General features: G+C 35.4%; 1 protein-coding gene across 4 annotated transcripts in view; it reads right to left on the bottom strand.

Moving 5' to 3' along the window:
* Positions 1 to 13465, bottom strand: part of LOC118877764 (uncharacterized) — a 45963-nt gene extending 32498 nt beyond the window's left edge. The window contains exons 1-2 of one of the 4 annotated variants that reach the window (XM_070996474.1): positions 12435 to 13464; positions 12054 to 12382 (exon numbers count right to left, since the gene is read on the bottom strand). In XM_070996474.1, the coding sequence (XP_070852575.1) occupies positions 12363 to 12382; positions 12435 to 13362 (948 nt within the window). In that variant the 5' untranslated portion in view covers positions 13363 to 13464 and the 3' untranslated portion in view covers positions 12054 to 12362. Of the gene's footprint in view, positions 1 to 12053; positions 12392 to 12434 lie in introns of those variants that run through there. The other 3 variants (XM_070996473.1, XM_070996475.1, XM_070996472.1) reach the window with 3 other exon arrangements.
* Between the last annotated feature and the right edge of the window lie 296 nt (positions 13466 to 13761).

The following is a 13761-nucleotide window of genomic DNA, read 5'->3' as shown; positions in this document are numbered from 1 at the left end:
AGCCTGTAATAATCGTTGATATGCAGATTATTAATGATTTTGTAAGACGTGTATTGAAGCGTGTCTTTATTGATGCCACTTTTTGAAACGGAAGAGAGCTTGTCCAGTGTGACCGTCTCTAACGAACATACGTACATTCAATATGAGCTTATACATTATTAACACTTACTACCTAATTATGAGAATACTGCATTCTCACTATTATTACACGCTTTCTTTTTTTTTTTAATTTAACAACTTTAATCCCAACCATATCTTTTGGGTGGTCTTATAGTTCTTCCTGATCGTGATACTGTTGGTTCTACCTCTTCTTCTGAACTGAAACTTCCAGGGGTTTCATAGTCCACTGAGGTATCAATGTTACTTAAATTTACAAAGGTGCTATTACTTAAGGGATCTATGTTTTCTTCTATGTTAACATTGTCAGTTTGATTTAGATCAAAATTTTCAGTTTCTTGGACTACTGGTTCTTCGCTTATATTAACAGTCTCTTCATTGCTTTTTTCAGATTCTTCTGGTTCGTTTTCTCTTAAGTTAACAGTTCCATTTTCACTTAAATTAACAATTTTATTGTCATACATATTAACAGTTTTATTATCATACATATTAACAGTTTCATTATTATAATAAATATTATTGCCGTTTTGTGTCTTATTAATGAGTCTTCTATTTCTTCTAAAAAAATTATTGAAGTAATCTTTTATAATGTACGACCTTTCATTTACTTTTTGTTTTCCATTCATTCCCATTCATTGGCATTTTTTCTAAATTGGACTTTATCTCCTATATTTAATGGACGCAGAGTTTTTGAGTTCATATTATAATAGGCCTTTTGTTTCGCCTTTTTATGACCGAATCTTTTAATAATCTTTTCCTCCTCAATGTGATTTCTCAACAGCTCCGATTTCTTAATTGGCATTTTTGTCTTACACATTCGTCCAAAGAACAGTTCGCATGGAGCAAGACCTAAACTAGCTACGGGAGTAGCATTGTACTCAAGGATTCTATACTGGTAATCAGTTGCTTTAGAGCAACGTTTTAAAATATTCTTCGCAATCGCCACCCCTTTTTCTGCTAGTCCGTTGCTTTGTGGGTACCTAGGACTCGAAAACTGCAATAATGTATTACATTCATTAGCAAAGTTTCTAAACGAAAATGAATTAAAGGGATTGTTATCACATTTGAGCTTTGATGGGTACCCATAATTATCAAATGCTTTTCTTAGTTCTTCAATGACATTTGCAACTGATTTCCCTTTTAGCCGACTAACAATCAAGAAATTAGAATATGCATTAAAGATTGACAAAAAATTGTTTCCCCTGTAATCAAAAATATCCATTCCTGCCATATGAAATGGATATTCTGGTGTTTCATCATCTATTAGCGGTTCCTTTTGATTGTTTCTTCTGAACTTTTCACATACCTCGCAAGAGTGCACCAATTCCTTAATTTGTACGCTCATGTCTGGCCAGTAGTAAAGTTTTCGTGCTCGAGCTAAGGTTTTCTCCACACCTAAATGGGACTCATGAACTTGGTTTGAGATTGATTTCAGATTTAGAGCCGATATCATGGCTTTTGGGATGCCGCTATGTTGGGTGACTATACTTGGGGTCTTATTCGGGAAACGGACAATAGCTCATACAAGAAGCAAATAAGAAGCCAAAACTGTTTTGAAGGTTTAGTTTAATAATGCATTAATTATAACAATCGTATTCTATGTGTAAAAAAAAACTTGTTCTTTCAATACTAGTACATCCAAAAAAGTTACGCTTAAATCTTTCCCAAAACAAAAAATGTATTCTACTCGTACTGTAAATAGCGGAGCCGTAAGCGCAATATTAAAAAAATTTATGAAAATGATTTCCTCGTAACTGCAATCGAAAACTTTTTAGCGTGCACACCACTAATAGCAAGGAAACTGACGTTATGCATAACTACTTGCACCAAGTTCTGACGTTCCCCAACACTGAAAATTAAAATAATGTTTAACGGCCGCTGCTCCCGAATACTGAACTTGGGTATATACGTTTAAGAATCTGTAAAGACTCGATTTACCGACGAATTGTCGTGATTAATGGCTCATATTCTTCGTTAAGGTTCAGCCTTCAAGAAAAAAACATAAAACAAATTTCGGTTTTAAGGCGTGTATTTTTAAAAAAGCCATTTATTCCAGTGTTTTTGCATTTTTCCAACTTTTTTTACTTTGACGAAGTGTAGCTTCTAAAATAATGAATGGATCTCAATGCTGTGTATAAAATAGTTAAAGGGCATTCTATTACCTGTAAAATTAGTCTTTAATGAAATAAATTAGTCTACTAGCGGAATCTAAATATTCATAGGGAAATATACCCTTCTTACGCATAAGTCGAAATTCTATATAATTACTTAAAAATGACTTTACAGTATTCAATTGATCATCTACTAAATTAGAAGCTAGGGTATCTAAACTTGATGGCATAAGTCTATATGTATCGAGAAAACGAATTTCAAAACTGTTTCCACTAAAAAATTTCATATTTTTTGAGACAGAAATATAGTTTTTTTCATTTATTGGTACTATGGAAATTACACTGTGAATCTTTCCCAACTCTTGAACTCTTGTTCATTCATTCTTGTGTAAAGTACTTATCACTCAATGTATTTAAATTTTTTATCAATGAATTTACAAAACTTATTCTGAATTTTTTATTTAGTCTGGAATCCAAAACCCAATTTATACAGGCGTGGTCAAAAGTATTTTTACAAAACAAAAGTTAAATATACTCATCATTTGAACTCACTTCTTGTTAACTTTGGCATCAATGGAAAGGTAATTTAAATGCCGTTTGAATGGTGCAATACTTTCCTTAACCCATTCAGTACTTAATGAAAAGGACGAATTTGTGTAAACATCTACTTTTTAAACTATTTCCTCGACTTGAAAACTTTAATTTTATGATGCAAAAAGTTTCTTCAAACCATAATAAAAGTAACTGCAATTAGAATTTTTCCAAAATATTAATTTTCTTTTTTCATACAAATTTTTTTCGACATTGTCACCCTCAAAAAATCATAATAAATATGTCATAAATCTCAGTTTCGACTTAGGAGAAACAGTTTATCGCGATCTGCTTCAGATTCTGCTCTTTCTTTTGCGTTGCTTATGCTCGCAATTTACAATAGTTACTCTCCCATACTGCGCTCTCTCTGGATTGGCGCTCTCTATTCTCTTTCGCGATATCGCTCGCCGCACTCTGCCCACACTTGCTCTCTCTTCTCTTTCTGCCGTTTCGTCGCATGCTTTTACATTAGGATGGAATGCGCAAAAATATATTCTCTACATATTCACCGCTGGAGTTGAATCAACATTGGATGCTGCTATCTTCGGATTCTGATACTAATGCACTATGGGGAATTGGCCCACTTTTTGTGGCATTATTTAATAACTTAAAAACGATGCAACATTTAAAAGTTTTGTTTTTAGAATTAAGTATATAAAGCTTAAAGGAAGTAAATAAAAAAAAGATAAGCGTAGTCCCGCCTTTTTTTTAAGAAAAAAATTTTTTTTTCTTGTCAATCATATAAAAAATTTTTTTCTTGATTTTTTTTTTAAAAGACCAGACTGACTTAAAAAAAATGTTGGCGTTTTTATTTCCCATTTTTTTAGTGAATTTGTAATTTTTTGTATTGTTATCACTATAATTCTTACGAAAAATAATACAATCCTATATATCAACGTTAAGTAAATGAAATGATGTTGTAAAATTTTTTTAAAATAATCGTTATTTCTTTTAAGATATCATCAAAACTGCCATTTACCAGACAAAAATGAGAGAAATGTACTATATTAGGTAGAGCTCTTTAAATCTAAATTTTAGAGAAAGTGCGCAAAAGTGCACTTTTATACTTACCGAGCTCAATGATAATTAAATACTCTACAAGATAAAAAAATGTTGGAGGTGGAAACAGCTAAAATCACTTTGTAGCTCTATTTAAAAATACAAATTAACTTAAAGATTTTGTGTTTTTGGAGATTAGAACTAGATCACGAATATATGAGCACCACAACCAATAAATACAATATTAAGGTCACAAACACAAGTTACAAGTCCCTCTGATCGGATGGTATTTCAAAAATCTCAGAGCTATGTTTAGTTTTACACTTTTTGACAATTTAAACTATTAAGAATAATAGGCGCTTTACCAGCGCTGCCACCTCGTTGAAATAAAAACAGGCTTTACCAGCTGATAACTTAACTGTGGTGCGTACTGTTAAACTTTTCTGTTAGTAACATTAGATATTGATGTTATCCTGATGCAATCTGATAAACAATACCTATTTTTAACGACTCTTAAAAAATGGGATTCGGCCAAAAAAAGTGGTCAAATTCCCCATAGTGTGGGATACTCTCTTCACTGTGCTCTTCACCGCCTCTCTCTATTGATGCAATTTCTTCTGCGCTCTTTGGATGGCCCTCACAGAACAGGCATGCGTCCGTAAGAAAATCATTTACATATTCCTAATTCGATTGCACTATCATTCCTTGGAACGATGATCTTAACCTCCCTATGAAAATACGTACGGATACGTTGCGCAAGGTACTTAATAGTATTTATGATCATGCCAGGCCGACATCTAATTTGGATGTTGAGAATTCCTCTTCAACAATATGCGCTGACTAGCAACCTGCTAGGGGCTTGTCTGCAGTAAATCCAAACAGCCATCATTCAAGAAAGAATGGCCTAAAAATATACTTTCGAAATATATCCGGCATGAGAACTAAAACGCAATCTGTATTTATGAATACTTCCATGTTGCAGCAGTGAACTTGACATTATCATACTGATTAAATTCTAACTTTAGTTCGAATGAATTCTTCGATCCTAAATTCTTAACACTTGCTGAATTTACCATTTCAAATTGCTTTGTGGATAACAAACCCTTTTGCTTAATCATTGAATTTTACAGCTTTCTGCCATTTATTGATTCTAGTCCTATATACATATTTGATGCCTCTAGTTTGAGTTCCCAAAGGGATTGCCTGCTAGCCTTGAATTGGGGTGTCTTGCTATCGAACTCTTGCATTGAAACTTATTATAAAACCTTTCTTTCAACTTTTAGAAATACTCTTGACAGCATTTTTCGTTCCAAGATACGGGGTTCCTATAGGCTTTCTTGGTATACTAAAGGACTGCAAATCCTTAGGACAATCCTTAGGACAAAATCCTTAGAAAGAAATACTACAAAAAATATTCTAAAACACATAACCCAGCCGATGGTAAAAGATACAGGCAGCACAAACGTGAGTTTGAGTTTCTTAATAAATTTCTATATAAACAATACATTTGTGAAGCTGAGTTTGGAGGGCAACCCTAAGACCTTTTGGCGGTTTGTTAACTCTAAAAAATCAAATTCCTCTATACTTTCAACAATGTCGTATGGTGATGTTGTTGCTTCCACCGAGACCGATATCTCCGATTTGTTTGCCGCCCGTTTTTCCTTGAACATTGAACCTTCCGATAATTGGTATGACCAGGAAACTATAAATTCAATTTTAACATTCAATTTGCAACATTTGGAGCCTGGACATATCGTATGATGACATTTCTGAAACCATTAGTTATTTTGATGATTCTCCAAGGCTAGACTTTGATGGAATTTCTTCATTCTTCCTTAAGAATCGTATTGCCAGTCCTTAACTCCCCCTGCAAATCATGTTCACTTCTTCTTTGCCTCAAGGTAGATTCCCAATTAGATGGAAAATTTCTATTCATGCCGGTCCATAAAGGAGGAAGTGAAATTGATATTTCTAATTAAAGGCCAACTGCTAAAATCATCAACATAGCTAAATTGTTCGAAGGAATAATTTTCAAAAAATTATCTTTCTTAATAAGGTCTTACATCGAACCTAATCAACATGGCTTCATACCTGGTCGATCTACGATTACCAACTTAGCTATTTTTACGAATCTTGGTGTTCATGCAATGGACACGATTTACATCGATTTTGCAAAAGCTTTTGACAAGGCTTGTCACTCTTCCCTATAGGCTAAACTTTCCTAACTTGGCTTTCACTCCTCTTTTCTTAATCGTATTTGGATAACGGACAATATCATGTAGAAGTGGGTTGTGCATTATCCCATCCTTATAAAGCGACATCTGGACTTCCTCAGGGTATCTCTCTCGGCCCTTTACTTTTTATATTTTTTATAGAGGAGACGTTTCCGACCCCATAAAGTATATATATTCTTGATCAGCATGACTAGACGAGTCGATCTAGCCTTGTCCGCCTGTCCGTCCGTTTCTACGCAAACTAGTCTCTCAGTTTTAAAGCTGTAGGGCTGAAACTTTCCCAAATGTTTTATTTCTTTTGCAGGTAGTATATAAGTTGGAACCAGCCGGATCGGACAACTATATCTTTTAGCTCCCATAGGAAAAATCGGAAATAAAATTTTTTTAATTATTTCCTTGGTGTTTTTTAACATATAAGCTCCTACGCTTGGAAATAACATTTTTTAATTAGTTCTGAATTTCGAATTTAATTTTATCAAAATCGGACGACTATATCATATAGCTGTCATAAAAACGATTGGAAAATTGGTGGGAAAATAATATGAAACAAATCATAGCTTCGGTGTATTTTGACATTTTATCTTATACTATTGGGAATATCATTATACCCTTGCAGAGGGTATATTGATTTCAGTCAGAAGTTTGCAACGCAGTGAAGGAGACGTTTCCGACCCCATAAAGTATATATATTCTTGATCAGCATGACTAGACGAGTCGATCTAGCCATGTCCGTCTGTCCGTCCGTTTCTACGCAAACTAGTCTCTCAGTTTTAAAGCTATCGGGCTGAACTTTCCCAAAAGTCTTATATCTTTTGCAGGTAGTATATAAGTCGGAACCAGCCGGATCGGACAACTATATCTTATAACTCCCATAGGAATAATCGGACAAAAAAATTTAAAAAAACAAGGGAGAACGCTATAGTCGAGTACCTCGACTGTCAGATACCCGTTACTCAGCTAAATGGAGATATGCAAGCAGCAAAGCGAGATTAAAATGCGCCACCTACCGGCGGTATACAGATTTAAGCGTTATGGGCGTTAGAGTGGGCGTGGCAAATTTTTTTTTGGATCAATCGATAGGTATTGACGAGACCAATACATTTCAGTTAAAAATTTTTATCTAGCATGAAAATTGTGGGCGTCACAGGGTTTTGCGGTTTGTGGGCGTTTAAGTGGGCGTGGCAAACTTTTTTTTGGTCAATCGATAGGTATTGATGAGAACCTTACATTTCAGTTAAAATTTTCTATCTAGCATGAAAACTGTAGGAGCCACAGTTTTGGGCGGTTTGTGGGCGTTAGAGTGGGCGTGGCAGTCTACTGAAACAAACTTGCGCTGCGTAGGAAGCTCAGGAATCTGCACGCCAAATCTCAATAGCCTAGCTCCCATAGTTTCCGAGATCTCAGCGTTCATCCGGACAGACGGACAGACGGACAGACGGACATGGCTAGATCGACTCGGCTAGTGATCCTGAACAAGAATATATATACTTTATGGGGTCGGAAACGCTTCCTTCTGCCTGTTACAAACTTTCCGACGAATCTAGTATACCCTTTTACTCTACGAGTAACGGGTATAACAAGGGAGAACGCTATAGTCGAGTACCTCGACTATCAGATACCCGTTACTCAGCTTAAGGGACCAAAGGGAAATGGAGATATGCAAGCAGCGAAGCGAGATTTAAATGCGCCACCTACCAGCGGAAGACAGATTTAAGCGTTGTGGGCGTTAGGGTAGGCGTGAAAAATTCATTATTCAATAGAATAAGTTAGCCGCGCACTTTGCTCTCTCTGAGCGCCGGCAATGCTTTTTTCTTTGCCGCTAAGTTCGGCCGGCAACTATTTACATACACACACATACACGCGTAAAAACATTTCGCATTGTCTAGCTCTGACGTCATAGCTTTTTTCTTGGGAGGTTTGTGGGCGTTAGAGTGGGCGTAGCAAAATTTTTTTGGGTCAATCGATAGGTATTGACAAGACTAATACATTTCAGTTAAAATTTTCTATCTAGCATCAAAACTGTAGGAGCCACCATTTTGGGCGGTTTGTGGGCGTTAGAGTGGGCGTGGCAGTCTACTGAAATAAACTTGCGCTGCGTAAGAAGCTCAGGAATCTGCACGCCAAATCTCAATAGCTTAGCTCTCATAGTTTCCGAGATCTCAGCGTTCATCCGGACAGACGGACAGACGGACAGACAGACAGACGGACATGGCTAGATCGACTCGGCTAGTGATCCTGATCAAGAATATATATACTTTATGGGGTCGGAAACGCTTCCTTCTGCCTGTTACATACTTTCCGACGAATCTAGTATACCCTTTTACTCTACGAGTAACGGGTATAATTATATCTTTGGTGGTTTTTTAGCATATAACCTCCTAAGCTTGGAAATAACATTTTTTAATTAGTTTTGAATTTAAAATTAAATTTTATCGAAATCGGACGACTATATCATATAGCTGCCATAGGAACGATCGGAAAATTGGTGGAAAAATAATATGAAACAAATTATAGTTCCGGTGTTTTTCAACATATAACCTCCTACGCTTGGAAATAACATTTTTTAATTAGTTCTGAATTTCGAATTAAATTTTATCAAAATCGGACGACTATATAATAGCTGCCATAGGATCGATCGGAAAATTGGTAGGAAAATAATATGAAACAAATTATAGCTTCGGTGTTTTTTGACATATTATCTTATACTATTGGGAATATCATTTTTTGTGTTTTTAAATTTAATAAGTATAGCTGCAAGGGTATATAAGCTTCGGCTTTCCGAAGCTAATTTTTTGTTTTGTAACAGTTATAACTGCAAGGGTATACAAACTTCGGCTTGCCGAAGTTATCTTTCTTTTTTGTTAAAGCCTGTAATAATCGTTGATATGCAGATTATTAATGATTTTGTAAGACGTGTATTGAAGCGTGTCTTTATTGATGCCACTTTTTGAAACGGAAGAGAGCTTGTCCAGTGTGACCGTCTCTAACGAACATACGTACATTCAATATGAGCTTATACATTATTAACACTTACTACCTAATTATGAGAATACTGCATTCTCACTATTATTACACGCTTTCTTTTTTTTTTAATTTAACAACTTTAATCCCAACCATATCTTTTGGGTGGTCTTATAGTTCTTCCTGATCGTGATACTGTTGGTTCTACCTCTTCTTCTGAACTGAAACTTCCAGGGGTTTCATAGTCCACTGAGGTATCAATGTTACTTAAATTTACAAAGGTGCTATTACTTAAGGTTCTTACTGGTTCTTCGCTTATATTAACAGTCTCTTCATTGCTTTTTTCAGATTCTTCTGGTTCGTTTTCTCTTAAGTTAACAGTTCCATTTTCACTTAAATTAACAATTTTATTGTTATACATATTAACAGTTTTATTATCATACATATTAACAGTTTCATTATTATAATAAATATTATTGCCGTTTTGTGTCTTATTAATGAGTCTTCTATTTCTTCTAAAAAAATTATTGAAGTAATCTTTTATAATGTACGACCTTTCATTTACTTTTTGTTTTCCATTCATTCCCATTCATTGGCATTTTTTCTAAATTGGACTTTATCTCCTATATTTAATGGACGCAGAGTTTTTGAGTTCATATTATAATAGGCCTTTTGTTTCGCCTTTTTATGACCGAATCTTTTAATAATCTTTTCCTCCTCAATGTGATTTCTCAACAGCTCCGATTTCTTAATTGGCATTTTTGTCTTACACATTCGTCCAAAGAACAGTTCGCATGGAGCAAGACCTAAACTAGCTACGGGAGTAGCATTGTACTCAAGGATTCTATACTGGTAATCAGTTGCTTTAGAGCAACGTTTTAAAATATTCTTCGCAATCGCCACCCCTTTTTCTGCTAGTCCGTTGCTTTGTGGGTACCTAGGACTCGAAAACTGCAATAATGTATTACATTCATTAGCAAAGTTTCTAAACGAAAATGAATTAAAGGGATTGTTATCACATTTGAGCTTTGATGGGTACCCATAATTATCAAATGCTTTTCTTAGTTCTTCAATGACATTTGCAACTGATTTCCCTTTTAGCCGACTAACAATCAAGAAATTAGAATATGCATTAAAGATTGACAAAAAATTGTTTCCCCTGTAATCAAAAATATCCATTCCTGCCATATGAAATGGATATTCTGGTGTTTCATCATCTATTAGCGGTTCCTTTTGATTGTTTCTTCTGAACTTTTCACATACCTCGCAAGAGTGCACCAATTCCTTAATTTGTACGCTCATGTCTGGCCAGTAGTAAAGTTTTCGTGCTCGAGCTAAGGTTTTCTCCACACCTAAATGGGACTCATGAACTTGGTTTGAGATTGATTTCTGTAACTTGGACGGGATCACCAGCCTACCAGCACGAAATAGAAGACCGTTTTCAAAGTGTAATTCCGATTTGAGTTTATAAAAGTTTTGACAAAATTGGTTTAATTTATGGAATGATGGCCACCCATTTTTAACAAATTCAGCTATTTTCCAATAATTTTCATCGTTTTCCAAAACCCTAAGATAGCATTCATAATTTTCTTGCGAGAAACAGGCTGCTTGGCTTATTATATGAATTACATTGGCCAGTTTCGGGATGTCTGATTCATCCGGTAGTTGAGCTCGAGATAAACAGTCTGCAACTAACATGTCTCTTCCAGGTTTATATTTTACGGACATTTTTGGGTATTTTAGAAGATATAGCAGCATTCGCTGTAATCGCATTGTTACTGAGTCAATGTCACGGCTTAATAAGACTTCCAGAGGCTTGTGGTCACTTTCTAATAAAAATTCTCTCCCGTAGACATAGTAGTGAAACCTTTCACACGCAAAAACAATTGCTAAAAGCTCTTTTTCAATTTGAGCCCACTTTTGTTCACTCTTTGTAAGCGTACGTGACGCAAAACTGATTGGATGTCCGTTTTGTAGAATAACACAACCGAGACCGTTTTTTGAGGCATCGGTTTGAATGACAACAGGCTTAGCGCTGTCATAAACGGCTAAAATCGTATCACTTGTTATAGTTCTAAGCAAGTCATTGAGTTCGTTTTGATGTTGTACAGTCCACTCAAACGAAGTATCATTCCTAGTCAGATTTCTCAGGTTTGTAGTTCTAGAAGATAAGTCTGGGATAAACTTGGCTAAATATTTAAAAAGTCCAAGAATACGTAGCACTCCCGCTTTATCTTCTGGGATTTTAATATTCTGAATGGCTTCTAAATGCTTTCTTTGAGGTTTTATTTGCCCTTCTGATAAAATATGACCCATAAATTCAACTTCTTGTTTCCTATATTGAACTTTGTCCGGGTTAAAACGTATTCCATTTTCTTGAGCCCGCTGAAGTACTTGTAACAACGTGTTATCATGATCTTCAAGATTTCCCCTAATATTCCTATGTCATCAAAGTAAACTATTACATTTGGTATGCCTCCAAAAATTTGAACCATATTTCGTTGAAACATTTCAGGAGCGCTATTGATTCCAAATGGAACCCGGTTAAATTTAAATCTCCCGAATGGAGTCATGAATGTCGTTAAATCTGAACTAGCTTCATGTAGCTCCATTTGCCAGAATCCATGGGACAGATTCAGGATAGTAAAAACCTTTTTCCGAGTTAATTGTATCATAAAATCATCTATTGTTGGTATAAGGTAATGTTCTCTTTTAATTGCGTTATTTAACGGCTTAGGGTCTAAACAAAGTCTGAGTTTTCCGTTTGATTTTTCCACTACTTGCAAATTGTTTACCCAACTAGTCGGGTATGTTACTGGGGAGATTATCTTTTCCTTTACCATAGCATTTAACTCTTGCTCCAATGACCCTAACAAACTTTGTGGGAACCTTTTTTTGTAATGGAGCACAGGCTGAGCACCTTCCTTCAAAATGATTGATTGTTTCTTTGGCAGCTTACCGAGTCCCTGAAATAATTGACTAAATTTTTCTACAAATTCCTCCCTGGTTTGAGGTAATCTACATATTGAATCAATTTTTAAATGTTTAATGAGTTTTAATTCTACAGAGGACTTAAGACCTAATAGTGGTTCACATTTCGCATCAACAAATACAAATTCAATACATTTGGCTGTTTCTGAATTCAGATCATAACAGTTTGCTTTAACTTTTAAAAAATAATTAACTTTAACATTATTATAGTCAAAAATTAGAATGTTTTCTTTTTTAACTTCAAGTTTTAATTCTTTAACTAAATCACTTGGGATGCAGTTAACATCAGCGCCTGTGTCCACTTTAAACGTAACATTTTTTCCATTTATTTTATATGTTTTCGTCCATCTTACTCTGTTTAGCCCGCACTCGCTTGTTCTAAAATTACTTTAATTAATGTAAGCCTCTGATTTAAATACTCTTTCCTTACTTTTACCTGATTCTATCCAATTAATAACTGCTCCGGCTGTTTGCTTGCGATCCACATCTATCTGCTTGCTTTTGTAGTTGTTGTTATCCACTCGTTTGTTGCTGATGTTGTTGTTATCCACTCGTCTATTGCTGCTGTTGTAGTTGTTGTTATCCACTCGTTTCTTCTGCTGCTTGCAGTACTTGGAAAAATGTCCAATTTTTCCGCAATAGTAACATGCCATTCCCTTTGCACGGCACTCGGAAAGATGATTCGGGTTGAAAATTGCTCCGCAATTATAGCAGCGACGGACAACTACGTCAACGGACTTTTCATAATGGGGATTCCGTAGAAGGTCATTGTTTTTTGCGGCCGCTTCAAAGGCTTTGCACTCAGTGATGATCTCCTCGAGTTTCTTGTTTTTTAATTCAAGGAGTTTAAGCTGCAGCTTTTTATCTTGAATGCCAATTATGAAGCGGTCTAGCAACATACGTTCTTCGTATGTTCGGCCACAGTCACATTTGTAGTCACATAACTGTAGCTGCTTGCGGAGTTGCGTCTCAAACTCTATGAAAGGCTGTCCCTCAGTTTGAACAATGTTGTTGAATTTGTAGGATTCCATTGTGATGTTTCGGAACGGGATGCTGTAGTCATCGAATGCCTTTAGTACGTCCTCCAGTGTACGGCTGACGACCGCGGCAGAGGTAGACGGGTCTGAAGACGTCACCATGGTGCCGACCATGCCATGTGCGGTTCCATCGTTGGGAAACAATGTACTGTATATTTCCGTGACCTTTGATCCAGCCAACCATAGGAATGTGGCAATCTTTTGGGCTTCTGGTTCTAAGTCTTTGCCTGACGCCATCATGTACATGATAAACGACCTCTTCCATTTTGGCCACTCATATGACAGCATTGAGCAGTCGATTTCTTGTAGAACTCGCTCCATTTTGTTCCTTTTTAGTTTGCAATTGATATTTTCACTTCTAACACCATGTAATAATCGTTGATATGCAGATTATTAATGATTTTGAAACGGAAGAGAGCTTGTCCAGTGTGACCGTCTCTAACGAACATACATACATTCAATATGAGCTTATACATTATTAACACTTACTACCTAATTATGAGAATACTGCATTCTCACTATTATTACAAAGCCAGCTTACTATTTTATGGTAGTTTTACTATTTAATGGTATTTGTACTATTTTTACAGTAATTTTGCATTTTTTATAGTAATTTTACAATTTCATTGTATTTTTACTATTTTTAAAGTACTTTTACTATTTTTTACAGTAGTTTTACTATTTTTATAGTATTTTTACTACTTAATTGTAGTTATATTA

The sequence above is a fragment of the Drosophila suzukii genome, chromosome 3 (assembly GCF_043229965.1).
Source record: "Drosophila suzukii chromosome 3, CBGP_Dsuzu_IsoJpt1.0, whole genome shotgun sequence".
NCBI lineage: Eukaryota > Metazoa > Arthropoda > Insecta > Diptera > Drosophilidae > Drosophila > Drosophila suzukii.
Note: the sequence above shows the minus strand (reverse complement) of the source record. Positions and strands in the feature narration are given on the sequence as shown.